Below are 23,803 nucleotides of genomic sequence, written 5' to 3'. Positions count from 1 at the left end.
CAGAGGGTCTGGGAAGAAGGTGGGGCCAGTTGGGAATCAAGAGCCCATGGGGACTGTTTACAGGTAGAGGGTTTGGGCCCAAGGCCAAGTGGAGCCAGGCAGGCCTTACCCATTCCTGGTGTTCTCAAACCAGTAACGGTCACCATCCCGCAGACGCACAAACTGGTCTAGGACTATGGCACTGAAAAGGGGTCCGGGGTCTCCCTGGCTCTCCAGGAGCCCCCCAGGGAGTAGCTCCAGCAGGGACAGGTCGTGGTTGTACAGGGCAGCTGTGTCCTCCAACACCTGGGGAACCACAGGAGGTGAGGTATGTGTGTATACAGGTGTGTCTATGTCTTGGGGAGGGCAGCCACTCTTGCCCCATCCCTCAAACATAGAACCCCATCAGCTACTTGGCTTGCTGTTCAGGCCTCTTTTTAGGCAGCCCCCTCGGTTGGTGGCAAATCTTGTGGGACGACTAGTGTATCCCTGCCCATGCTGAGACCACTGTCAAATGCCCAAGGATATATCTTGTGACCATCACTACCCAGACCGCCTGGCCCCAATGATTAGCAGCTTCAAAGCCACCCAACTCTTGGGGAGGAATCCCGCAGGAATAGGGCAATGACACCCACCCAGGGGCGACCCTGCAGGAATGGTACGATGTAGTGATGAGGAACATACTCTGGAATCAGGTGGCTGAATTTAAATCCTGCATCCATGAGTGACTTCACAACTATGTCATTGATAAAATGGGGATAATAGTAGTATCTACCCTACCACATTCCCAACGTAGATTAAACGAATTACATGTGTAAAGGACCGGGAACAGTAGGGCCACAGGTAAGTTTTAGTTGCTATTATTATCATTACTATTCCTGACCTGGGCGTCCACATTGGGGTTGAAGTAACTCCAGTTCTTCGGGTTCTCTAAACCCAAGGCTAGCAGAGCTTGACTATAGCTGGGCAGCCCCATATCCCTGCCACGCTGGATGCTGCTGGCCACATAGTCTGTGCGGGAGAACTTGCCAAAGCCAGGCCAATAATCTAAAAAGGGAAGAGGACTAGACTATAGGCTCAGTCACTTCAAACCCTTCTTTGCCCAATAGCCTCCAATTGGGCTGTTGACACTACCCTCCCCTCCTCCCGCCCCCAGCACTTGTCTACATGTGACTGTATCCACATCATCCTTGCCTAGGTGTGCAGTCCATGTCACCATGGCCCAAGAGACTTTTTCTGCTAAGTCTCTTCCCTTAAGACTCAAGACTGTTTTAGTTACCAAGCAGAAAATTCCCTAGCCTTTACCTCCTTAACTTCAAGACAGGACTGAATGAAAACTTTTAGAGACCTAAGCATTGAAGAGATTGTGGTGCCGCCCTTCCCCCACATACTCAGATATAGGCAATTTAGAATGAAAACAATGCTAAAATGTAAGTTGAGGGGAAATTTTCAAAGCTTATTTTCTTCTAATGGCTATTTGCAGTGTATCTCTGTCTCTGCACTGTAGGTACCATAGGTCTACCTGTTGATTAACTCAAAAGAATCCCCAGGCTGCCAGGCCTCTGGGCCCCTTTCCCTTCTGGTTCCAGAGCTCACCCCTAAGATCTTCAACCACTATCCTGTCCTCCAGCTCTGAAATCTGGGAGGCCATTCCCAGCAGCAGTTGATTCACTGCCTGGGCACTGTTCAGGTTGGGGTTCTGGAAATAAACAAGACTCTCAGTCAAGAAGGCTTTCAGGTCCCTTCCCAAAGCCCAATCCCTCTAACCTTGGACCACAGGACAAAGGTCCCTTGGCCAGTCCCAGACTTTCTTGAGCTGTTGTCCCCAGATAATTTTCTGATTCCCCTACCCTTCATCTCCCACCACCCTGGAGCAGCAACACTCAAGAATTAGAATTGTTGCTTTCCCCAGCCTATGTAATGAGACTGACCTTGAGCCACCTTCCCTTGACCCTGACCCCAGGCTGACCTCCCGAGTCCAGTAGCTGTTGCAGACTCTGAGAGCTCTGGAGGTGTTACCACCCTTGTTGGTGATATTCTGGAAATCACAGCTGGCAGTTCTGAAATGGGGAATCAAGAATGTGGTGAGGGGATTCAGGGAAGAAGCTAAGAATGGGGTTGAGTTAGGTGAGGGACTCAGAGGGGATTGGCCAGGTCTGAGAGATAGTCCCTGAACTTCCTTGAAGTCCTGGCAATGTGTGTGGATTAAAGATAAAGGTTGCTCTTTGTCCATTCAGGATGGGCAGGGAAGGAGGGAAAAGGGTGATCCAGCTGATGGACAAATCCTGCTCTCAGAAACTGAAGTTCAGTCATTACAAGGAGCTGGGGAGATTTCCCTGTTAAGGCTGTATTTCCTATCCCAGGGTCCTGTTTTAAGACCTCAATGTCTGCTTCCTTCACGTCATTGTAGAGGTGTATAAAATGCTCCAGGACGCCAGGGCCACTAATTCACCACCTCTGCCAGTGCTGTGCCTACTCTCCCATCACCAGCTTCTCCCTCACCTCATGTAGACGCCAGGGGGCACCATTGTGGAGAGGAACTGTTCAGAGGCTGCCAGGAACTCTGGAGAGATGCTGGGGTCCAGGAAAGGGCGGTACCCTGCTCCACGGGAGGAATAGGAGAAATAAACTCCTGAACCCTCAGTCCTCCCATAACAGGCATCCACCTGTCTTCTTTCCACCCATGGATCCTAACCACAACCTCCCTCAACACAGGTGCCCCCCATGCCCTCACCTGTATATTCTGGGGGTGTTTGCTGCAGGAAGCTGGGCAGCCACTCATACAGAGCAATGTTCTGAGGGTCAAGAGAGAGGAAAGGTGGGGCAAATGCTCCAGCTGCCAGGCCAGGAGGGGTCTGAGCCAGGGAAGGCTTAAGTGGGAGAGGACGACCAGGCAGGGGCAGTCATGGGAAAGGCAACTCAAATGGGAGAGGAGCTGAGGCCTCACCCACAAGGAACAAGGGATTGGAGGGGGGTGTCGGGGGCAGCTAAATCTCTTGTGTAAGTGGCACTTAGCCTCTCTGTCATCCCTAGACTTTAGCTCTCCACACAAACAGGGGGTCCTGCGAGAGAGGGAAGGCGGGTCACCCGGTCCTGGTCACCAGCTGTCCCAGTAAAGGGTGTTTCTGGGTGGCCGGTGTCCAAGGATGGAGGGCTCTGCAAGGGAGCAGAGTCCCGTGGACCAGGGCAGGAGGGTGGGGCGGGGAGGGCCGTGGCACTGACCTGGTAGGTGGCAATGACCCTCTTGCGCGCGTGCTGGAACAGCTCCTCGTCCCCCCAGCTCGGGTGCTCGCGGGCCAGCCTCTGGGCGCACAGGTTGTGGTAGCGGAACCAGAGCAGGCCCAGCGCCTGCAGGAAGGGCTCGCGGTTCCCTCGCTCTGCCCCGAAGGCTGCATCCGCCAGGGGGACGCAAGAGGGAGAGGAGCGGGTGTGACCCAGGGGAGTGCCACCTCGCAGACCCCAGCCCGTCCCGCCCTTCCACCGGCCCGGCGCCCCGCGGCCTCACCATACAGCCCCCGGGCCCCGCGCTGTCCCGTGGCGGGGTCGGGCGCGATCCACATGAGCAGGGGCTCCTGCGCGTCCCGGGGGAAGGCGGGGTCGGCCCCCGACGCCAGCTGTCCCCCAGAGAAGTTCCGCAGCGCGTCGCTCCAGGAGTGCGAGGAGCCATAGATGGCGCTGCCATCCAGCCAGCCCGTCACCTCGTTGGTCTGACAGGTGAACAAGGGGGTAGTCGAGGCGGGTAAGGGGGGCCCAGGGCCAGGGCCTTGGGGGAGAGGGATCCTCTCCGCACAGGACCTTGCCAGACCCGGAGCCCAGAGCCCCACCCGACTGGGATCCAGCTCCTGCCCTGCCACCTGCCCATCTCACCAGGTCCCTGGGGTTGCTGGGGCTCTGTCCGGTCTTGGGGTCCCAGCGGCTCCTCTGGAAGGGCAGCACCACGTCCCCGCGCTGGTCGGGGTCGAACACGGGGTCCCCACGTGGGATGTGGATGTTGAGGAACTCGGCGGGGCAGCCAGGTCTCTCTATGCTCACCAGGTCCGAGAGCACGTGGTAGCCTGCGTGCCAGGGGTGCGAACTGGTGAGAATCTCCACTTCCTGTGGCCAAGTTTCTCAAGAGCCAAAAGGCAGATGTTTGAGTGCAAGCTCTACCAACAGCTCTGTGGCTTTTTTCTAATTTGCAAAGTTGTGATTATCAATATAATTAATATAAGCCCCCTCCCCAGCCAATCCCCATCTCCTAATAGGTCCTTCCACCACCCCTCCTCACCTCCTCCCTTGCCCTCCCCCTCCCACCCCGGGGAGGGAGAGTATGATCATATTGAGAGGAGAGCATGGCAGGGGACTCAGCTCCTGAGAACTATAATGGAGGGCCTGGGTTACTCCTGGGTTTGGAGTAAGGGGTAAAAGAAAATTTATGGGAGCAAAGGTCCCTGAATGGAAGCCCCAGATCCCTCTGAGATGAAAAAAGCCTCGTGCTGCCTAGTGGGGGTGGGGGATGTGGCTGAGGACTTGCAGGGCGGCTTCAGTGGGTCGGCCCTCGTGTTTTCCCACGTGGCCCTCACCGAAGAAGACCCCCAGCACGGTGCGGTTTCGGCGGGATGCCAGCCCGGCTGGGCCCTGCATGGCGGCGTTGCTGAGTTGGCGCGGGTTGGGCAGCTGCGGCTCTCCCAGAGCTTGGTACACACCGTCTGCGTAATTGGCCGGTACCAGGCGTCGCAATGGGCCGCCTGCAGGAAACAGGCTGTGTGAGGGCACTCCGTCCCCAACAAGCCCCGAACTTTGCCCTCCTCTTCCCTCACCAGGGACAAGACCCCTCTCCCTAGTCTCCTGGACCCGGCAGGGATGCACAGGCGTTCCCCGCGCAGGCAGCCAGGGGGCTGGCGGTGCGCTCCCCCACTCTCTCCCCGCCGGGACGCACCTGCCGCGCCTCGCTGGTGGTGCCGCAGGTTGTTGAACCAGCCGTCATAGCGCTGCACTTCCCAGGGCAGTGAGAGTGCGTCCGCGCCGCCTGTGGGTCAGAGAGTGGCCCCCTCAGGGCAGGCCTCCCCGCGACGCCCCGGGTACCCGACGACCTCAGCCCGAGCTTCTCCGGCTCGCCCAGCGTCCCCAAACCGACCCGAGCGGCTCTGCCTGCGCAGCGTGGAGGCTGCGCTGGGAAGTTTCCCGGCCTACTGAGCCGCGCAGCCATCTGACCCGATCTTCCAGCCTCAGGGAACCGCTTGACTTCATTGCTCCCTTCCCTCAACCCCAGGGATACTGAGTGACACCAGGGGAGGGCACCCGATGCTTACCCGCCGGATCCAGGGATCCGGTCAGTAGAGCTCCCAGGAGCACCAGTGTCTCTGGCCTTGCGTGGAGCATGCCGAGCCTGCAGCCTGGGGAATAGGAGGTGGTATGTGAGGGACATAAAGCTGGCGTCCCCAAAGCCTACAGCTGGCACAGGAGGAGGAGGCATCAGCTGTTTTCACTTCTGGGGCGAAGGTTTTAGAAGCCTTACCAAAAGCCCGCACCGGCACGCTGCTCTTTGGGGCGGATGGCGGACGTGGCAGCCCCTCACCTCCCCGCCTGGGGAACGGCTTCTCCTAGAAATCAGGAAAGCAGGGAAGGGAAAGGGGCTAGTAAGCTGGAGGCCAGGACATGCAGCGCCTCATCCTCCGAAATGAATGTCTGTGCATGGACTGGAGGGATGGGAAGATCAAGCCCCAAGCCCCGGTCCAACCACTGGTTTGGAGCCCCGTGGGGGATCAGAAGTCTTTTTTCCTCTTAGAATCTTTGCTTTTTTTGCTCTGCTTCCTGCCTCCACCACCCCATTCCCACAGCCACTCACCAGCTCAGCCTCCCCGCTGCGCTCTCGCCCAGCGCTCTAAGTCCTCTGAGGCACGTTGCGCGCGTGTCCACTCTGGCTAGACCGGTTACAGGTGTGACCGGCTCGCTAGACTCTGCGCTCACCCCCTGCTGAGGAGGCAGGTCTCCTCTGATTTGCATAAGGACCGCCTCCTCTGCTTTGCCTGATCTCTTCCCGGACAGATCCCACTTCCAAGCCCCGACGCTGCTTGGCACGCTGCCCGTGCAGCTATAAAAGGAGTCAGGGTCCCGAGCGACTTGCAAACGCAGAGCAAACCGCAGAGCTGCAAAGGGAACTGTGAGAAATAATTCCGTTTTCCCGCTGACCGACTCCTCCCGGGCCAACCCCGAGCGCTCGAGGGCTGCGCTTCCCACCCCAGGGGCGCAGACTTGACCAACCCCTTGGGTCTTGCCTTAGCACGCCAGGGGCGGGGTGAAGAGAAGTGGAATTCAAGCTTCAACACCACGGACGCGCTCTCCCAGCTCCAGCAGGCTCCGCTCCCGGCTTTCCCGCCAGACAACGCACGGCGCTCGGCCTCGTTACAGCATGACGCTCTGGGATGGCGAGCTGCCTTTCTACCCGCAGCCCCGGCACGCCGCTGGCTTCAACGTCCCGCTGCTCATTGTCATTCTGGTGTTCCTGACCTTGGCTGCCAGCTTCTTGCTCATCTTGCCCGGGATTCGTGGCCATTCGGTAAGGGGGTGCTAGAAGCTGGGGTCTGGGGACGTGGTGGGCAGCTTGTTTCGGGAGGACCCAGGACAGATTAAGACTGCAGCGAGGACCTCCATGGAAGAGTCAGACAAGCATAGATGGGGCAGACCCAGAAGCCTAGCGCAGCACGCACCCCTTTCCCGGGACAGGAAGAGGTCATCCTAGAGCAGCAGTTCTCAACCTGTGGGTCGCGACCCCTTTGGTAGTCGAACGACCCTTTCACAGGGGTCGCCTAAGACCATCCTGCATATCAGATATTTACATTACGATTCATAACAGTAGCAACTTTACAGTAATGAAGTAGCAACGAAAATAATTTTATGGTTGGGTCACAACATGAGGAACAGTATTTAAAGGGCCAAAAGGTTGAGAACCATTGTTAGAGCCTGGCCCAGTGGGTCATTCAGAAGGCTGCTGTGAAGAGCAGGTACCCACCTGGGGCCCATTCTGGTTTATGTGCTGGCTTGCCTCCTTGCCTCTCCCCCTACTGCAGCTCCATTTCCTGCACTCCCATTCACTCCCCCCCAGAAGGACAGAAGCTAGCTGCTCAGACTGCTGTGTTTCACTTGTGTGCTGGGGTGAGACACGTGTATATGGATTCAGACACTTCCCCACAGAATCCAAAGCTGTAGCCGACTGGATACTTGCCCTGAGGATCCTGTCCCTCTCCAAGAACCTACGTTGTTTTTCAAGTCTCGGAAGACTTAGCCTTCCTGGGTCTTGTCCTGCACTGGTTTCCTGGGAAACCAAGGAATGCCTGAGAGGTGGTGTTCATACCTCTCCTACTTGGTCACCAAACCCAGGGCCTCCTTCTCTTGGGGGAGGTGCCCCCTCCCTGCCTAGCACTTCTGGACTCACTGAGCCTTTCCATAGCAGTGACCTGAGCAGGAGGTGGAACCAGGACCAGGAGCTAGATAGCTGGGGGGGGGGGGGGGGGGCGGGGGCCAGTGAAGGTTGTGGGAGAGCACCAGTTAGGGAGAGATGACCAATTGCAAAGTGGACTGGGAAATGGGGTTGGGGAGATGCAAGCACAAGGTCAGAAAACATCAGAAATGCCAGTGGCTCAGAGGGACTTGCACGAAAAGGAAGCCTGACTTCAGCCTCAAAGCACAAGAAATATAACTGGGAAAAGGACTTGGGGCAAGAAAGGGCAGTTGCAGGAGCACTAAATATCCAGGGGGCAGGGGGACTCTGGTTGGACAGTACCCAGGCCTGACCCCCTGCCTGTTCCTGCAGCGCTGGTTCTGGTTGGTGCGAGTTCTCCTCAGTCTGTTCATCGGAGCAGAAATCGTGGGTGAGTGCGTGGTGCAACCGATGGGGAGGGGACCTGGGGTGGGGAAGGAGGCTGGCAGAGGGCACCTCACTGACCACTGAAGCCCCTCCGTAAGTCCACAGCCACATCCCCCCAGCCCCCACTACGCAGCATGAGCCTTTTTTCATCTCAGAGGGATCTGGGGTTTCCATTCAGGGACCTTTGCTCCCAATAAATTTTCTTTTACCCCTTACTCCAAACCTGGGAAAATGGAGAGCTGGGCTTCCCTCTTCCTCTGTCCATTTCCAGCTCTTTCTAGTGCCCACTCTTCAGTTCTTACCATGTAGACCATATTGGACCTCCACTCCCATCTCTCTTCACAGTATCCCACCTTCCATCACCACGCTCCCAATTCCATCTCCCCAGCCCTTCCCCTAACCGCCCCCCACCCGTGCCTCTCCTCACAGCGGTGCACTTCAGTGCGGAATGGTCAGTGGGTAGAGCGAACACCAACACCTCCTACAAGGCCTTCAGCTCAGCCCGCGTCCGAGCCCATGTGGGTCTGCACGTGGGCCTGGAGGGAATAAATATTACACTCACAGGTGAGCGGCTGGGCGACGTGAACTTCTGGGATGGACAGGCCCCATGGAGGTGGGGGGAGTGTGCCAGGGGCAGATGCAGGACCTCTCGGGTCCCATGGGGCCATAGAGCTTGTGGTTCTTTCCCCTTTGTGTTTCCCCCAACTCCTGCCAAACCCGTTTCTCTCGCGCCTCCGATTTACTATCCGAATCCCCATGACCCCCGCCGCCCTCCGCAGGGACCCCGGTGCAGCAGCTGAACGAGACTATCGACTACAACGAGCAGTTCACCTGGCGTCTGGGCGAGGACTACGCCGAGGAGTACGCGGAGGCGCTGGAGAAGGGCCTGCCTGACCCAGTGCTCTACTTGGCGGAGAAGTTCACCCCGAGCAGCCCTTGCGGGTTCTACCGCCAGTACCGCCTGGCGGGACACTTCGCTTCAGCCACGCTGTGGTGAGCCCTGGCGGGAAGGCGCGGTGTGTGTGTGTGTGTGTGTGTGTGTGTGTGTGTGTGTGCGCGCGCGCGCGCGCGCGTGTCCTATACGCTCCGGGGTGTGTGCTCGCCCCTCGGGTCAGAAGGTCAGGAGGACCGCACAGAGCGTCGGAATCTCCCAGAGCCTCATCAAAGGCTGGGATCCAGCTACACCCTTTGGGGGTTCCCCCTGCACTTCCGCCACGCCACCCCGGGGTTTCGGCCTGGGGTAGAGGACGCGAGGCAGCGGGAGCCCGCGGACTGGGAGGGGTGGGCTCACAGCGCCGGTGTCCCCCGCAGGGTGGCGTTCTGCCTCTGGCTCCTCTCCAACGCGCTGCTCTCCATGCGGGTCCCGCTCTACGGAGGCCTGGCGCTCCTGGCCACCGGCTCCTTCGCGATCTTCGCCGTCTTGTCCTTCGTCTCCATCGCCAGTGTGCCGCTCTGCCCGCTGCACCTGGGCTCCTCCGCCATCACCAGTCACTACGGCGCCGCCTTCTGGGTGACGCTGGCCACCGGTGAGCACCGAGCGATGGGCCCGGGCGGCTGGGGATAGGGACGGGGTTTATACCGGTTGCGCGCTTTCCAGTTTACAAAGTGAGTTCACCTACATTACTCTTTTGCCCCTCTCGATAGTTCGTAGAGGCAGGCGCTGTTGTGCCCATCTTGCAGAAGGGTGTGGCATCTTGCCCAGTTAGCACTCGAACCCTGTATCATGCCATCCATATCAGAGGTCCTTCTGTGTGTGTGTGTGTGTGTGTGAAATGGGAGGGGTGGCTCCATAGATGAAGGGGGCAGGCAGGGTTCTGTCCCGGAGCCCTGACAGCCCCTTTTTCTTACGTCTGCGCTGCCGCAGGTATCCTGTGCCTCCTTCTAGGAGGGGCGGTGGTTGGTCTCCACTACGCTAAGCCAAGTGCTCTTCGCATCTTCTTGGACGGAAGCGTCAAGAACTTCGGTAACCAGGCGCGAGGGGGCTCGCCTCTCAGCCTCAACAACCCGTACTACAAGCAGTTCGGGGCCTCGGACACAACGATCAGTACTAACCTGTGAAGGGGACTCGGCCTCGGACTCCTACTCCGCCTCCGTCCCCGGGCGCAGAAGTTCACCCCGAGCAGCCCTTGCGGGCTCTACTGCCGGTACCGCCTGGCGGGACACTACCCTGCGGTGCCCCTCCTGACTGCAGTGCCCGCCAAACCGGAGCCGGGACTGCTCTGGGAGGGGCGCTGCGCTGCCGGCCGCCAAGGAAAGGTGGGCGGCCTCAGGCATGCGCCTTGCACCCAAGTCTCCCAAGATGCGCTGCAAATAAACTTTTTCCCCTTTTGTTTTGTAAAAACGGTTCTCCGTTCATTTCCATGGCTACTTCAGACTTTTGTGGGACACGCGGCCTCAGGAGACTTCGCTGGGTTGCAGGCAGCCATAGAACATTTTCTTTGCCTTGGCACCCCGGTTCTCCATCTGGAGAATCCAGAGTAACCCAGGAAAAGATCTGGGAGACGGGCGCCCTCTAGTGAGCTCAGAGGAGATCCGACTGGAGCCAGCATCTTCCTGAGCCACCCCAAAGGGATGGATGGTAAGGGCACAGGTGACCAGACAGCTCACCCTCCAACTGACACACCCAGTGGGATCCCCCTCCGCTGGCCCAGCTAAGTGAGCTAAGAGGAAATGGCATTTGGGAGTTTATTCACTAACTAGAGGCCTGGTGCATGAAGTTTGTGCACTGGGTGTGTGTGTGGGGGGGGAGGGGAGGGTCCCTCAGCCTGGCCTGAGTGCTCTCGCAGTCTGGGAGCCCTCGGGGGTTGTCTGACTGCTGGCTTAGGCCCGGGGAGTGTGGGGAGCGGGCCTAAGCCATCAGTCGGACATCCGTAGCGCTGCCATGGAGGCAGGAGAGGCTTTCACCAATGCCACTGCACTTGCCAGCCATGAGCCCGGCTTCTGGCTGAGAGGTGCTCCCCCTATGGGAACGCATTGACCACCAGGGGGCAGCTCCTGCATTGAGCGTCTGCCCCTGGTGGTCAGTGTGCGTCATAGCGACCGGTCGTTCAGCCGTTTGGTTGATTTCCGTATTACCCTTTTATTATATAGGATTCTAGTTTATTCACTATGGAATGGTGTTGAGGCCCAAGGTTGATGTAAGCAAGGCATAAAAATGTAAATCCTGGGATTTTTTAAAAGGTCCTTGGCAAGTCTTACGCTTTTATTTAGCAAACTTGAGAACTGAAACTCAAAGAGAATGTGGCACAGTTGGTTAATATTAGGCCTAGGGTAAGAAGTTTGGTTTCTTCTCCCTCTGAGTGTCTCTTTCATTGTACCAAGAGGTCACACAAGCCAGGGAAATAAAGGAAGAACAAAGGGGACCCAGGAAAAAGGAAAACAAGAGGTGTAGAGGGATGAGAGGGACCACAGAATCATCATTATGGGGGTGACGCTAGGTTACAATAAATGGAATCTGACACAGGCAAAGCATCAAAAAAAAAAAAAAAGCAGGGTTGCTGTCTAGAAACATTTGGTCTTCTCATGTGACAAGGTTTATGGGCAGTTCCAATATCTGTTCAGCACCTTAGGTCTTTTGTTTTGTCAACATCGATAGAGAGAGTCTCCTTTTTTTAAAAAATAATTTTTATTGCTTGAAGTATTACAAAGAATATTACATATGAGAGTCTCCTTTTTTTACTCCACCTACAGACCAGAGCTGGAGGGCCATTACAACCCATTCTATGGGCAGTTCCGGAGGGAGGTTCGATAGGCCCAAAGGAGGTCTGGAATCACATTGGAAGTCTGGGTGGCCACCAGGGAGAGGAACCTTATGGGTCAGGGTCAGGCATTCTGGGTTGCTCCTCCTTACAGCATGCCTGGGAGGACGCCTCTGACAGAGGAATGTCCTGGGGCTCAGGACTCTCAGCTGTGGACCGGTAGTGGGGGCTCAGGAGTCCCCCTTCTTCAGGATTCCATTCCAGCCCAGGGTTCTCCCCTACACTCTGATTGAAGAAAGCCTTCAGTCTGTGGGGCTTCATCCTGTGGGCCACCACCATGGCCAGGCCCAGCAGCACACAAAGCAGTCCTGGGAATGAGGCAACAGGCATCTTGTTTAGTAATGACAACACCCTCCCAAGGACATGTTCTCCTAAGACAGCGGTTCTCAACCTGTGGGTCGCAACCCCTTTGGCGGTCGAAGGACCCTTTCACAGGGGTCACCTAAGACCATCCTGCATATCAGATATTTACATTACGATTCATAACAGTAGTAACATTACAGTTGTGAAGTAGCAACGAAAATAATTTTATGGTTGGGTCACAACATGAGGAACTGTATTTAAAGGGCCAGAAGGTTGAGAACCACTGTCCTAAGAGTATCAGAACAACTCTAAAGGAGGCCTGGCATCCTGGCTTCAAGGCAACTTGGGCTCAGAGAGGCAGTTGTGAGTTTTAGACTCTAAGCCAAAAGCTTTCAGTTACATCCCATGAGCCAGAGAGAATGAATATGAATCTGAAAACAGGAAACCCTGGGGAAGGGCAGGGCACAAGGAGGAGGCATAGGAAAGGGCATGAGGGACAGACACAGTGGGTGGGACAGGAGAGGACAATAAACTGCAGGACACGTAAAGGTTATGTGAAACAGGGACAGAGAAGAATTCTAGGAATGGGGGACACAAAGAATAATGTTTGGGGGAAGTGGGAGGGGACATGAGATTAGAAGATTTGGGAAAGGGTTGGACAAAGAGATAGTTAGGGGATGAGGCACATGACAGAGAAAGAGAGAAGACATAGGGAAGTAGTCATATACAAAAATAGAGGGGAAGTGGAACTGGGGAGAGAAAACCCAGAGATGAGGGATATAAGAGGAATGGGGCTTTAAAGAAGGGAAAGGCACCCTGGCTCCCAGACCCTCAACCCCCCGCCCCCTAAAATAATGGTCCCTGATACTCCCTCCCTGGCCCCGAGCTCTCCAAGTGCCTGTCTTCGGGGCTGATCCTCACCTGTGCTCAGCGTGATCCAGAAGGCAGGTCCACGGTGAAAGTGCAGCATAGCAGTGCCCATGCGCAGAGGACAGGGTGGGATGAGTGGCGCGGCCATGGAGAAGAAGATCAGTCCCGACAGCTGGAAGATGCCCGTGGCAAGCAGCATGTGGCAACCATAGACCAGCACAGGCATGGACAGCATCACGTTGGCCAGCAGCCAGCAGAGGAATGCCACCCTGGAAAACCAGGACCCTGTGAAGGCTGGCCCAGGCACCTCTACCTGGCGGGCTCCAGGTGGAGGCTCAGGGACCCAAGGGTACCCGAAAGATGTGAGGTAGGGATTTCTGCTTTGGGATTCCCAACAGAGTACTGTGGTGTCTGACATCACCTTACTCATAGGAACTGCAATATTAGGAGGGGGGTGGGGGTGGGGGTGGGGGTGGGGGAGAAGATGGCTAGAAACCCTGTTCCTGGGTCTAGAGCAATAGGGCCTCCATCCCAACCTCACCACAGAATGGCCGAGGTGTAGTGTCCCGCCAGGCGGTACTGGCCATGCAGGCCACATGGGCTGGTCGGGGTGAACTTCTCAGCCAGGTAGAGCACGGGGTCTGGCAGTCCCTTCTCCAGGGCTCTTGCATACTCCTCAGCATAGTTCTCCCCTAGGCGCCAGGTGAACTCCTCGTTGTACTTGATAGTCTCATTCAGCTGCTGCACTGGGGTCCCTGGGAAATGGGGCAGCTGTGCTCAGCAGGGACCCAAGGGCCAGAGTGGGGCATTTGTCCGGGTAAGGGGCTCACCACAATGGGCAGAGGGATAGGAGCTGGTCTCAATGGAGAAAAGGCAGCTTCCAAGGCCTGGGAATTTCCCCTCCTACCATCCCCCAACCTTGTAGCTCTTTAGACCACACCAAACTAGAGCCCAAAGACACAGAGCAGAGCTTTCTCTTCCCTCAGCGGCAAGAGCCCTTCCTTACCTGTGAGTGTGATGTTGACTCCTCTCAGCCCAACATGGAGCCCAACATCAGCGCTGATCCACTGGGAACTGAAGGCCTTGTATGATGTGTTGGTGCTGACCTGGCCCACAGACCACTCAGAACTGAAATTCACAGCTGGGGTTGGGGAGTTGGACATATGGGAACTCAGGGAGTTGCGGGCATTGCTGAGTTAGAGTCAGAGGGAGAGCCACAAGGGGACCATGTCTGTTTTGCTCATATTTGTATATTCATTAACTAGCCTATGGTCTGGCTCATGGTTGGTTTGCCAATAATGTGTGAAATGAATCCTAGACTTCCCTTGGTCATGCTCCTCTTATCCCTCCTTCCCTTTCTCTTCCTGTTTAGAGAGAGCTACTCAAGCAGCTGGGGGAGGAAGACATTAATGTAATAAACCATGTTGGGCAAACACAGTTTCAACTTTGAGACTTCATCTCTCCTACCTGCCTAATTCTCCAAGCAAAGCAAGCAGGCCTTCCCCCATTTCCTCCCTCCAGTATCCAAAGGCCTTCTCCCCACAGACATTCATTTTGATCTGCTTTCCTCTGAATAAAAATGTTATGAAGGTTGGAGAGATGTGTCCAGGATGGTTACCCAGGGCCCAGACCCCTCTGAGCAGAGGTAAAAGGGAGGGGATATGGCCAGAATGAGGGAGGCAGGTGGGCAGGGTGTGGAAGACCACCCTGAAGCAGAGGCTGCCCTGAGGAAACAAGGAGACGCCAGACCAGCTGCTGAGGGGACCGGATGGGACGGAGGCACCGCCTGAGGCAGCTGTGCTTCACACTCACCCAGGATCACAGCCCCGATGAATAAGCTGGTCACCACCCGAAACAGCCAGAACAGCCTCTGAGCCATAACAGGATGGGTGGGTTTAGGAAGGAGCACCCTCCTCCCAAGTCCACCCTTCCTCTTTCCAGCCTTGGGATTACTCTGTGGATGGAGACCAGAGTGCCTGGCAGGCACATAATAGGTGCTCAATAATCATCTGTTGAATCAGTGAGTGGGGAAGCTCTCTGCTGCGGCGGGGGGGGGGGGGGGACGGGACGGGGGTGCTTTCTCAGGACTGAAGCCTGTTTCCTGAGTCTAGTTATAGTGAGAGAGTATGGCCCCCTCACCTCAAGGCAAGGTTTCTCTGGGACCATGGTCCCCAAGGCTGGGCTTGTTTCTTACCGTTTTGCCCCGAATGCCAGGCAGAATGATGATGAAAGTGACAAGTGCAGTAAGAAAGATGGTGATGATGATGGCCAAGGTGGTGTCCATTGGGAAGGTTGGCTTGGGGCCAGCATAGAAGGGGAATGTGTGTCCAAAAGCAGCCATTCTGGTGGGGTTGTGCAGGGAAGACAGAATCTGTACAACAAGGATAGATGTTTATTGAGTGCCCTGTGTGCCAGGCACTGTTCTTGGTGCTGGAGATACAGCTGAGAAGAAACCAGGTCAGGCCCCTCTTCTCTTGAGCTCAACAGACTCCACTGTTACTGCCATTCCACTGCCCCTCAGCCATTCATCTCCCCATGTTCTGGCTGTGAATGAATGAGGGTCTTGGCAATCAGTCTCTGTGGTTCCATGTTCCCTTCCTAACCTCCAGGTCGCTAAGTCAGTGCCGCCACCATCCTGGAGGCTTCTCTGCTTCCTTTGGCACTGTCTTAAGACGCACAATTCTTTTTTTCTTTTTTTTTTATTTCCCTCAGGCCTCCAGACACATCACAGAACAAAATAAGAGCTATATTTACTATCAAGTGAAAGCATAAGGGTAAAAGATAGTACAGATGACACAAATTTTGGTTTTCCTCCTCAGTCCCCAAGGGAACAAAGGTCAGACAGCTCTGCTAAGTATATGATCCAACTCTATTATCAGAAGGCTGATTTCCAGACCTGGCACTGCCCACACTAGTCTGTCAGCTTTCTCAAGTGCCTGGCTTCAGCTCTGGCTCCTCCAGAACAATTGAGCTGAATTGAGTTCACCTCAATAAGCACTGAAGGAGCACCTGCCATCCACCAGGCATGGCGCCCGGGCCAGAGGCCAGATGTCCTTCTACCGCACACGTCATCAACTGCAGCCTTCCTCCTTGACTTAAATTCCCAGGCCTTATTTCAGCTCACACACTGGCTCAGCTCTTCTCTGCCTGTTCCCTGATTTCAGAGCTAGATTTACTCTCATTTGTCCCTTTGCAGACAGATAGCGTGTTTTATTAAATCCAGACAAAATGGATTACAAGACACACTATTACTTTATGTGAAAGAAAGAAACTACGAATCAAACCATGACAGCCATTGTTGGTAAGATACACCTCAATTTCAGAGATGTCAAAATGTGAGAATAAAGCACATTTTACTATCAATGATTCCAGCTCTGCTCATTTCCCTGAGTGTGATCTACACTGGGTTCTTGGTTTGCACAGGAGGCTCCATGCTTTATAGTCTGACTAGAGGCCCAGTGCATGAAATTCGTGCATTGGGGGGGGGGGTCCCTCAGCCCAGCCTGCACCTTTTCCAATCCGGGACCCCTTGGGGGATGTCCAACTACCTCTTGCAATCCGGACTGCTGGCTCCTAACTGCTTGCCTGCCTGCCTGATCGCCCCTAACCACCTCTGCCTCCTTGCCTGCCTGATCGCCCCTAACTGCTCCCCTACTGGCCTGATCACCCCTAACTGCTCCCCTGCTGGTCTGATCACCCCTAATTGCCTCTGCCTCGCCCTGCACCCAGGACCCAGGATTCCCTCCTCCAGCTGGTCGCAGTCACCCAGGACCCAGGCTTCCCTCCCTCTGGCTGGCCGCAGGCACCCAGGATCCGGGACGGCTTCGCCCAGGCCAGCTGCAGCTGCAGGGGACCATGGGTGAGCAGCTTTGCCCGGGCCACAGGCACTGGAGCCCGGGACCATGGGGTGGGCAGCTTGTCCCTCTCCCGGGCCGCAGGCACAGGCACTGGTGCCTGGGACCATGGGGTGAACAGTTTGTCCGTCTTCTGGGCAGCAGGCGCAGGCACAGCCACTGGCGCCCGGGACTGAGGGGCGGGCAACTTGTCCCTCTCCTGGGCCACAGCCTGGCTGGTCCCCATTCCTCTCTTGTGAGCTCATTTGTGCCTGGCTGGTCACCATTCCTCTCTCCTCAGTGTTGAGTGTCTGAGCCATTATGGTGTGATGGCATGAGGGCATGACAGCGGGAGGGTGTGATGACCATTTGCATATTAGCTCTTTATTATATAGGACTAGGGGCCCGGTGCACGAAATTCGTGCACTGGGTGTGTGTGTGGGGGGGGAGTGTCCCTCAGCCCAGCCTGCCCCCTCTCACATACTGGGAACCCTCAGGCATTGACCCCCATCACCCTCCAATCACAGGATCGGCCCCTTGCCCAGGCCTGATGCCTCCGCCAGAGGTGTCAGGCTTGGACAGGGGACCCCCATCTCCCCCTGATCACTGGCTCTGGCCCCCGCCCAGGCCTGAGGCCTCTGGCCCAGGAATCATGCCTGGGCAGGGGACCCCCATCTCCCTCTGATCGCTGGCTCCACCCCCCGCCCAAGCCTGACGCCTCTGACCCAGGCTTCAGTCCTGGGCAAGGGGACCATCATATCCCCCCAATCCCCGGCTCCGCCCCCCACCCAGGCCTGATGCCTCGGCCAGAGGAGTTGACCCTCATCACCCTCCGATCACCAATCACCGGATCAGCCCCTTGACCAGGCCTGAGGCCTCCGGCAGAGGTGTCAGGCCTAGGCAGGGGACCCCCAGCTCCCCGTGGTTGCAGGCTCCACCCCTGCCCAGGCCTAACACCTCTGGCTGAGGCGTCCGGCCCCGGAAGCGGGGACCCACAGCTGCAGCGGCCCCGCAATCGTGGGCTTCGCTTTAGGCCCAGGCAAGGGACCCCTAGCTCCCGGGACTGCCAGCTTCGACTGTGCCCAGCTCCCATTGCTGGCTCCACCCCTACTTCCTGCTATCACTGGCCAGGGCGGAAAAGGTGCCTTTGCCCTGCCCCCCAGCTCTTAGCTCCCCCCTGGGTTTCTGATCACTGTCAGTGGCAGGGGGCTTCTTCCTGCTTTCCCTTTCGCCTCCCTGCATTGTGCCTACATATGCAAATTAACCGCAATCTTGTTGGCACTTAACTGCCAATCTTAGTTGGCAGTTAACTGCCAATCTTAGTTGGCAGTTAACTGCCAATCATAGTTGGCAGTTAACTGCCAATCATAGTTGGCAGTTAACTGCCAATCATAGTTGGCAGTTAACTGCCAATCATAGTTGGCACTTAATTTGCATATAGCCCTGATTAGCCAATGAAAAGGGTATCGTCGTACGCCAATTACCATTTTTCTCTTTTATTAGATAGGGTGAGAGTGAAAGAACAAGCTTTGGAGTTAAGTAGTTCTATGTTTAATTTCCACCTCTGCCTCTTGCAAGTTACTTGACCTCTACAGAGAATTTTATTTAAAAACTAGAGGCCCAGTGCATGGATTTGTGCACTGGAGAGTTCCTTGGCCTGGCCTGTGCCCTCTTGCAATCCAAGACCCCTCAGGGGGTGTTGGGCTGCCGGTTTCGTCCCAATCCCCACAGGCCAGGGAATCCATGCACCAGGCCTCTACTATGCATATAAGATCTTAGGTTAATCTCTTCCCGCCCTCCCACCTCCCCCTTCCCTCTGAGATTAATCAGTCTGTTCAATGTTTCCATGCCTGTGCGTTGAGTATCTGCTCCCTGGTAGTCAGTGTGCATCATAACTACCTGTCAAATGGTGGAACAGTGGCATAGGCTTTTATATATATAGACTAGAGACCCAGTGTACAAAATTCATGCACAAGTAGGGTCCCTAGGCCTGGCCGGCAATCAGGGCTACCAGCAGGATGATCAGGGCCCCTGCTTGCACCTGCTTGGCCTGGTGCCACCTGATCGCCGGCCCCGCCCCCTGCCACTGGTCGCTGTGCTGCTCTCATTGGGGCCCATTGGGGTCCATAGGGGTCCATCGGGGCCAGAAGTGCCTCCACTGCTGCCTGCTGCCAGCACCGTGTCACCGATGCCCGCCATCTTCTGTGCCACCCCCTGATGGTCAATGCACATCTAACTCCCAGTAAGTCAAACTGGTTAGTGGAACTCCTGCCCGTGAGGACAATTTGCATATTAGCCTTTTATTATATAGGATGGAGATGATAATAATGTTTACATCATAGGGTCATTGTGAATATAAAATGAGACTGTGTATGTAAAGTGCTAAGAATAGTACCTGGAACAGAATATCAATACATGGAAGCTGCCAGATTGGGAAGGTGATGACAATCTATTATTTCATTTATCTCCAATCCTTTTTGGAGAGAACTGGGCTGGAATCAGTTCTGGGTCTGGTTCCAGTTCTTCAAAGAATAATGTAATATTAGGAAGGCAAATGACAACTTCCCCAGTCCTTTGTTTCTTTCTCTACAATTAGATATGATGATCTTGGAGTCCCTTCTAGTTCTAAATACTGTGATTCTCCTACAAAACATCATAGCTCCCAGACTTCCCCTTTCCTTCTGGGCTGGTTATGTTCCTAACTTGTCAACTCTCCCATCCCAGAGGAAGGAGTACCTCTTTTTCTTCTGGGCTCTGAAGCCTATCCAGCCTGCCTTCACCACCACCTTTCTCATAGCTTATGCTTCTCAAATCTATATTTCTAAGTAGACCTCTATCTGGACTCCAAACACAACAGGGTCAATCACCCCATGGGCTTTTCACTTGGGCGTTCCATGGATGCCTCAAAGTTAACAGGCCCCAAACTGAATTCACTGTCTCTATTTTGCTTTTCATTTTTTATCTTTTTGGTCACCACTCCATTAATCAAATAAAGCAGAGACCTGGAGTATCATACTTCTTAAATATTTATTGAAATTATCCATGCATTTCCTTCCCTACTGCCTCTGCCCTAATTCAGCCTCAACCTATCTTGCCTGGTGTCAGAACAATATTTCTAACAAGCAAATATAAATATTTCAATTTTTTGCTCTGGGGAAAATCTAATCTCACCATCACATAGAAAGTCCTTTGTAGTCTGGTCCCACCTACCCTTCCATCTCCATCTTTCACTCAGTCTAATCTCTAGCCACACTGAGCTATTGGTCTTTCTCGGAATCTGACATGCTCTTTCAAGCCTTCATGCCTTTGTACGTGCTATTTCCTCTGCTTGGAATGCTCCTACCTTCTTGGCAAACTCCTTTTCACTTTTCAAGTCTCAGCTTGTGTTAACCCCTCTGTGAAGGATGCTATCAGGTCTATGTGGATGTTCCTACATCTAATGTTCTGATTGCATTTTGAACACACCTCCGTCCATGATCCCAATAATCAACTTCTAGTCTGTTTGAATATCTCCCTCCCTTTTAGCTTTGACTATCCTTATTCCATATTTGCAACTCCTGAACATAGCATATACTAATCAGTCTGTGGATCAAATGAATGAATATTATGAATGGGTTCCTCCCTATGCAGACAGCATCTTCTATTTGGAACACAAGAGGGAGCTATATTCCCTCATTGTCATTCAACATTACTTTGAGTTCTCACCAATATAGGGCTAAGGACTGGGCAGGAAGGGATTTGACTAACCATGTCAATTTTTAATTTCACAAAATTTTCAGAAAGTCTCTTCCAATGGTTGGATTCTTCAAAGCACGAATGTTCATTTTAAATTGAATCTGAAACGTACATTTGAACTCTAGCTCAACATGAGTAACAGAATTTGTGGATTAAATTATTTTGTAAAATATGTCATAGTGATATTTATTTTATTTTTAAAAATATTTTAATTGATTTCAGAGAGGAAGGAAGAGGGAGAGAGAGAGAGAGAGAGAGAGAGAGAAACATCAATGATGAGGGAGAATCATTGATCAGCTGCCTCCTGCACACCCCTCATTGGGGATCAAGCCTGCAACCTGGACATGTGCCCTGACCAGGAATCGTGCCTTGACCAGTAATCGAACCGTGATCTCCTGGTTCATAGGTCTGATCGCTGAGCCACACGGGCTGGGCAGTGATATTTATTTTAAAGCAGATGTTTATTGGTCTAAGAATTTTAAATTTATGATACCTAAAATGAAACCATTATAATTTTGATAGAAGGCTATATTTTTTAGGAAGTCTATAAAATGATTAATTAGTAAGATAGGAAGATAAAGCAAGCTTGCTAATACATGTTACATTCTGTAACTTCAAAAACAAATATTTGCAATATAAGCAAATAATAGTGTAATGTATTTTGGTCAGGGTCACCTTATTCCTGCATTTATTTAAAAGGGAAGTTATACAATATGTTACAAGAATGGCTCATCTCTATTAGTATGGTGCAGCAAAGAAACACTACCAAAGGCTTTCTGTGTCCTAAGCACAGAACATTGTTAATTTATTTCCAATTTTCCAAAATATTTATTAAAGATGACTAAAGCAAAGAGATAATTGGTGAATGAAATTTGCCTTAAGTTTTTTTGTTCAATTTAATGAATTAGGTCTTTCTTAATCCACATTGCGTAGTTTTTTTCTTTTTTTTTAAATATATTTTTATTGATTTCAGGAAGGAAGGGAGAGGGAGAGAGAGATAGAAACATCAAAGATGAGAGGGAATCATTGATCGGCTGCCTCCTATATGCCCCACACTGGGGATCAAGCCCACAACCCAGGCATGGTTCGACTGGGAATCGAACCATGACTTCCTGGTTCATAGGTTGACGCCCAACCATTGAGCCATGCTGGCCAGGCAACATTGCCTAGTTTTTAAAGTTAATTTTTCATGATCCTGTCTTAATTTGATTTTCATGATTTAGCTAACAGGCCTATCCTGCATGAAGAGGTGGGACTAAAATGAAAAGTCCCCACATCTAGCAATCCTGCTTTTCCTATGAAGCTTATCAATTCCCTCAGGAACACCGTCCTCCCTGATTTGCCAAGAAGGGTCTGACAGTAGAATTTCTCCTAATCTGATAAAAATCTCATGTCAGTCTTCACTTGACCCACTTCTCCCTGAGCTCACCACCATGATTGGTAAATAAACACAATGCATATTGTTATTAATAAGCACTAAGAACAATCAGACATACACCTACAAGTTCATATAAACAGAAATACAGGCACAACAAGGAAGAAGTTCTCAGTAACAGACATCTAGACACTAAAGCCCTGCGCCAGATGCCCCTGTAACAAAACTGGGGTACTTTTTCACTGGGGCAGGCCAATCCTCACACTTTGGGGTCCTCCTTTATTACCTGACCTGGAAAGATGTGCCCCTTCTGATGTCCCTTAAAATACTGAAGCATTTCTCATATTAAGTTGTATTCCGGACACATCCTTCCTGCCATAGTATGAAAAGGGACTTCCATGTATGTATGAGGGGCCAGCAAGAAATAGATCCAATCTTTAAGAAAATTGATCCTAGTACAAACTACAGTCCCCAGCATCCAAAGTTCTCAGCCACTTTCTTATTGCTCTGTAGCCTCTCTTATAGCTTGACGGGAATTTCCTCCTGAAGTCTCCTGCCCACCTCCCCCATCTCTGGAACCCATAGAGTAAGGACTATTAATTCTCTCTACAAATGAGGAGTGGGTCACATGTCTGGAATTGCCAAGAGCTTTAATTGGTGATACACAGCTACTATACTGTGATTGATGGTTTATTTCTCTGGTTGGGGTTGACCCCATTAAAACTTTATAGCCCTGGCTGGCTAAGGAGACCCCGTCAGAAACTCCTGTCCCCGCCTCTCTTCTTCAAGAACGTGCGTGGGCATGTGTATGTGCGTTGTTGCACTAAATGAAAAATTAAATGGAGAATCAGAACAAGATCTGAAAAGTAGCCCGAGACAAGGATGTCCAGTAAGGTCTGAGGCAGTAAGGACCCAGGGGTACTAAATCATACAAACCGAACTATCCAGACTTTAGCTAAGCCAGGAGAAGGACTGGGTGTCTGTAAGTCTTGCGACATTTATGGCCTTACAAGATTTTTCTTGCTTCCTCTTAGTTTCTTACCAAACTTTTTCTTTGAAAATCTGGTTTTGATCCGGTTGAACACAAGAAGTGCGCCCCTAGGGGCCCGGGAGAGGGCGGCACTTCAAGCCCCCCTCCAAAATGCCCCGGGACTGCAGCCACAACCCTGACACTCACAGGGTACCAGGGTTCCCCACCTTGGCGTCTTCAAACAATGCGTGCGTGGCAGCTCGCGCCGCTGGCCTCCTCCTATGGAACCGCACCCGCGACGCTCTCCGAGGTGGAATCAGGAGACCTGGGGTGGAATCAGGAGACTGGTCCGGAATTCTGTCCAGAAAGCGCGCGCCCTTTCTCTCCGCGGGGCTCCCTTCCATCCCCCACTTTCCTCATCACTTAAGGACCAGGCTCTGACCCGACAAACCGGGTCCCGGATGCTTCTCCACCTCCTATTTTAAACCACCCTCGACCTTCTCAGACTGCAGCCCAGGCTCCGCGGCGCTGCCCCACGCCAGCCCGGCACAGAGGAGGGACCGTGCCCCTCCGCAGCCACCCCTCAGACTCCGCTCTCCTCCCCCCATGCTCAGCGCCCCGGCAGCTCCAGCACAAACCTAGCGATGCAGTCGAGGGCGCGGGCGGCGTGAGACCTCAGCGATCTCACGGTGAACTGCTCCCGGGTGGTGGGGGTGGCGGGGGCGGTTAGCACCGTCTCCAACTGGGTCTGAGGATGCGCGCCTTGCTGGGTCGCCTGGCCAGGTCTTCGGACCAAGGTCTTAGAGCCCAGAACCAATGGTGCGGAGAGGATTTAGGGAGCTCCTCTGCGGCCCCCTGCACCCTTTCCGTCTTCCACTCCCAGCCACGGCAGACCCGTGCCAGCGGACTTGCCCTTTTCGCTCCCCACGTGGCCACACCAGCTGAGCCCTCGCCACGGACGCGAACTTTCCCTCCACTTGGGTCCTGCGAGCACGTGACGTCTCACCTTGCGCACTCGGGCCTCCACGGGGCACCTCGGCGGGTCCCCAGTGCGCCGGCTTCTACCCCGCCCCATTTCGCCCCGCCCAGCCATGGATCTGGGGTGCGCCGGCTCCTCTTCACCCCCCCCCCCCG

At 53.9% G+C, this 23,803-nt stretch overlaps 2 protein-coding genes across 5 annotated transcripts in view; one reads left to right on the top strand and one right to left on the bottom strand.

The window, feature by feature from the left end:
- The window catches only part of DUOX2 (dual oxidase 2), a 36,900-nt gene extending 13,162 nt beyond the window's left edge, over positions 1-23,738 (bottom strand). Inside the window, exons 1-16 of one of the 4 annotated variants that reach the window (XM_059702517.1) lie at positions 23,676-23,697; positions 22,897-22,994; positions 14,951-15,127; positions 5,477-5,561; positions 5,271-5,354; positions 4,898-4,987; positions 4,542-4,706; positions 3,847-4,034; positions 3,485-3,686; positions 3,202-3,368; positions 2,714-2,774; positions 2,482-2,578; positions 1,949-2,039; positions 1,576-1,678; positions 863-1,026; positions 110-285 (exon numbers count right to left, since the gene is read on the bottom strand). In XM_059702517.1, coding sequence (XP_059558500.1) covers positions 110-285; positions 863-1,026; positions 1,576-1,678; positions 1,949-2,039; positions 2,482-2,578; positions 2,714-2,774; positions 3,202-3,368; positions 3,485-3,686; positions 3,847-4,034; positions 4,542-4,706; positions 4,898-4,987; positions 5,271-5,354; positions 5,477-5,561; positions 14,951-15,097 — 1,820 coding nt within the window. In that variant the 5' untranslated portion in view covers positions 15,098-15,127; positions 22,897-22,994; positions 23,676-23,697. Of the gene's footprint in view, positions 1-109; positions 286-862; positions 1,027-1,575; positions 1,679-1,948; positions 2,040-2,481; positions 2,579-2,713; positions 2,775-3,201; positions 3,369-3,484; positions 3,687-3,846; positions 4,035-4,541; positions 4,707-4,897; positions 4,988-5,270; positions 5,355-5,476; positions 5,562-5,806; positions 5,997-11,458; positions 11,892-12,807; positions 13,026-13,297; positions 13,512-13,762; positions 13,898-14,568; positions 14,627-14,950; positions 15,128-22,896; positions 22,995-23,307 lie in introns of those variants that run through there. The other 3 variants (XM_059702512.1, XM_059702514.1, XM_059702521.1) reach the window with 3 other exon arrangements.
- Positions 6,134-10,141, top strand: DUOXA2 (dual oxidase maturation factor 2). The gene is made up of 6 exons (XM_059702531.1): positions 6,134-6,517; positions 7,772-7,829; positions 8,255-8,389; positions 8,605-8,818; positions 9,137-9,351; positions 9,690-10,141. Exons 1-6 carry the CDS (start codon positions 6,371-6,373, stop codon positions 9,881-9,883), a joined length of 963 nt encoding a protein of 320 aa, XP_059558514.1. The 5' UTR covers positions 6,134-6,370; the 3' UTR covers positions 9,884-10,141.
- Positions 23,739-23,803: the final 65 nt, after the last annotated feature.

The sequence above is a fragment of the Myotis daubentonii genome, chromosome 1 (assembly GCF_963259705.1).
Source record: "Myotis daubentonii chromosome 1, mMyoDau2.1, whole genome shotgun sequence".
In the NCBI taxonomy this organism is placed as follows: Eukaryota; Metazoa; Chordata; class Mammalia; order Chiroptera; family Vespertilionidae; genus Myotis; species Myotis daubentonii.
This window is presented reverse-complemented; position numbering and strand designations above follow the sequence as displayed.

Coding starts and splice junctions, on each gene's coding strand:
- DUOXA2 (XM_059702531.1), top strand. CDS start 6,371: ATGACGCTCTGGGATGGCGAGCTGCCTTTCTACCCGCAGCCCCGGCAC. Junction 8,819..9,136: donor TTCGCTTCAGCCACGCTGTG/GTGAGCCCTGGC, acceptor TGTCCCCCGCAG/GGTGGCGTTCTGCCTCTGGC. Junction 9,352..9,689: donor CTGGGTGACGCTGGCCACCG/GTGAGCACCGAG, acceptor GCGCTGCCGCAG/GTATCCTGTGCCTCCTTCTA.